The sequence below is a fragment of the Otolemur garnettii genome, unplaced genomic scaffold, assembly GCF_000181295.1.
Source record: "Otolemur garnettii isolate 467f Iridium unplaced genomic scaffold, OtoGar3 scaffold00127, whole genome shotgun sequence".
In the NCBI taxonomy this organism is placed as follows: domain Eukaryota; kingdom Metazoa; phylum Chordata; class Mammalia; order Primates; family Galagidae; genus Otolemur; species Otolemur garnettii.
The window spans coordinates 2,931,591-2,933,662 of NW_003852522.1; the positions used below are offsets into that span (position 1 = coordinate 2,931,591).

Here is a 2,072-nt window from a genome sequence, read left to right on the forward strand (position 1 = left end):
TTGAGCCCAGGAGATGGAGGTTGCTGTGAGCTGTAATGCCACGGCACTCTGCCCAGGGGGACAGCTTGAGGCTCTGTCTCAAAAAATAAAAAAAATAAAAAAAATAAAAAAATAAAAAAAAAAAGAAATAGCTGGGTGTTGTGGCCGGCGCCTGTAGTCCCAGCTACTCAGGAGACTGAGGCAAGAGAATCTTGAGCCCAAGAGTTTGATGTTGCTATGAGCTATGATGCCAGAGCACTCTACCAAGGGTGACAAATTGAAACTGTCTCAAAAAAAACAAAGAAAAAAAAAGTAAAAGAGGCTCAACACCCGGAGCTCAGTGAATAGGGTGCCAGCCACATACACCAAGGCTGCTGGGTTCAAGCCTGGCCCAGACCTGCTAAAACAACAATGACAACTGCAATCAAAAATAGCCGGCATTGCGGTGGGCACCTGTGGTCCCAGCTACTCAGGAGTCTGAGGCAAGAGAATCACTTAAGCCCAAGAGTTTGGCACTCTACCAAGGGCGACATAGTGAAAGTCTGTCTCAAACAAAAAGAAAAAGTAGAAAAGAAACCATGTGACCCAGGCTGAGAAGCCTACCCCTACCACCTTATCTAAAATGAAATTCCCTTCCAGCACCCACAGATCCTTCTCTGAAATCCTTCTGACTTCCCTTTGTCCCATCTCCATCTGATCTGATCTATGCTTATCTGATGTCCTTCATCCCCCACTAGGAGAATGTCCGCTGACATTCTGTGAGAGCACCCAGAAGCATCTACCCAGTGGATCCTCAGCTGTTCAGGATTTGACTCAAGCCTTGAGGTGGGCAGGGCACCTAGGGAAGCTCTCACCGAGGGGTAGGCGTAGCCGTCCTGGCTGCGGCAGATGTGCACCTCGTCCTCCGTGGTCTTCTGGTACACAGGGTTGTCGAAGTTGATGCTATTGATGCTCTTCAGCCTCCAATTCTTCCAGACCAGGAAGGCTCCAAAGCAGAGCAGGACAAGAATTGCTACAGGGAAAGACAGACCCAGTCAGTCACATGGCTGTCCCCACGACACAAGACCCTGCTCCGTGGCCAGAGTAAGGTCAGTGGCACTGACATCATCTGATGGCTTGGACCTTTTTTTTTTTTTGAGACGAGCCTTAAGCTGTCGCCTTGGCTAGAGTGCTATGGTGTCACAGCTCACAACAACCTCCAACTCCTGGGCTTAAGCAATTCTCTTGCCTCAGTAGCTGGGACCACAGGTGCCTGCCACAACACCTGGCTATTTTTTGGTTATAGTAGTTGTCATTGTTGTTTGGCAGGCCTGGGCTGGATTCGAACCTGTCAGCTCTGGTATACGTGGCTGGCACCTTAGCTGCTTGAGCTACAGGTGCCAAGCCAGGCTTGGACTTTTTAAAAACAATTTAAAATTTTTATAGAGATAGTGTCTTGCTAGGTTGCCCAGGCTGATCTCAAACTCCTGGCCTCAACTGATCCTCTTGCCTCAGCCTCCCAAAGCACTGGGATTACAGGTATGAGCCACTGCACCTGGCTCTTTTCAATGGATAATGTTTATGTTCTGGATTTAGAGTAGTGCTCACTCATGGTAAAAACAAAATCTGTCTATACACATATTAATAATAGTAAATCTCTAACGTGAAGCCCTAGGATCAGCCTCACTCTAGCTGGAGCTGACTACTGATTCTTCTAGGTTTCCATCTGGGATTAACCATGTATGGGAGGTCAGACTGGTGGCTCACGCCTGTAATCCTAGCACTCTGGAAGACCAAGGTGGGTGGATTGCCTGAGCTCACAGGTTGGAGACCAGCCTGAGCCAGAGAGAGACCTTATCTCTAAAAATAGCAGGGTGTTATGGCAGGCACCTGTAGTCCCAGCTACTTGGGGGGCTGAGTAAAGAGAATCTCTTGAGCCCAAGAGTTTAAGATTTCTGTGAGCTATGATGCCATGGCACTCTACTGAGGGCGACAAAGTGAGACTGTCTCAAACAAACAAACAAACAAACAAAAACATTCATGGGGCTACAAAAGAATGTTTTTCTAGGCTCGGTGCCTGTGACTTAAGCGGCTAAGGCACCAGCCACATACAC

The 2,072-nt window shown here is 48.1% G+C and overlaps 1 protein-coding gene across 2 annotated transcripts in view; it reads right to left on the reverse strand.

Annotated features, from left to right (window-relative positions):
- LDLR (low density lipoprotein receptor) overlaps positions 1 to 2,072 on the reverse strand; it is a 45,175-nt gene that overhangs the window by 737 nt on the left and 42,366 nt on the right. For both annotated transcript variants that reach the window (XM_023518052.1, XM_012810223.2), the window contains exon 17: positions 834 to 991. In XM_023518052.1, the coding sequence (XP_023373820.1) occupies positions 834 to 991 (158 nt within the window). The remainder of the gene's footprint in view (positions 1 to 833; positions 992 to 2,072) is intronic.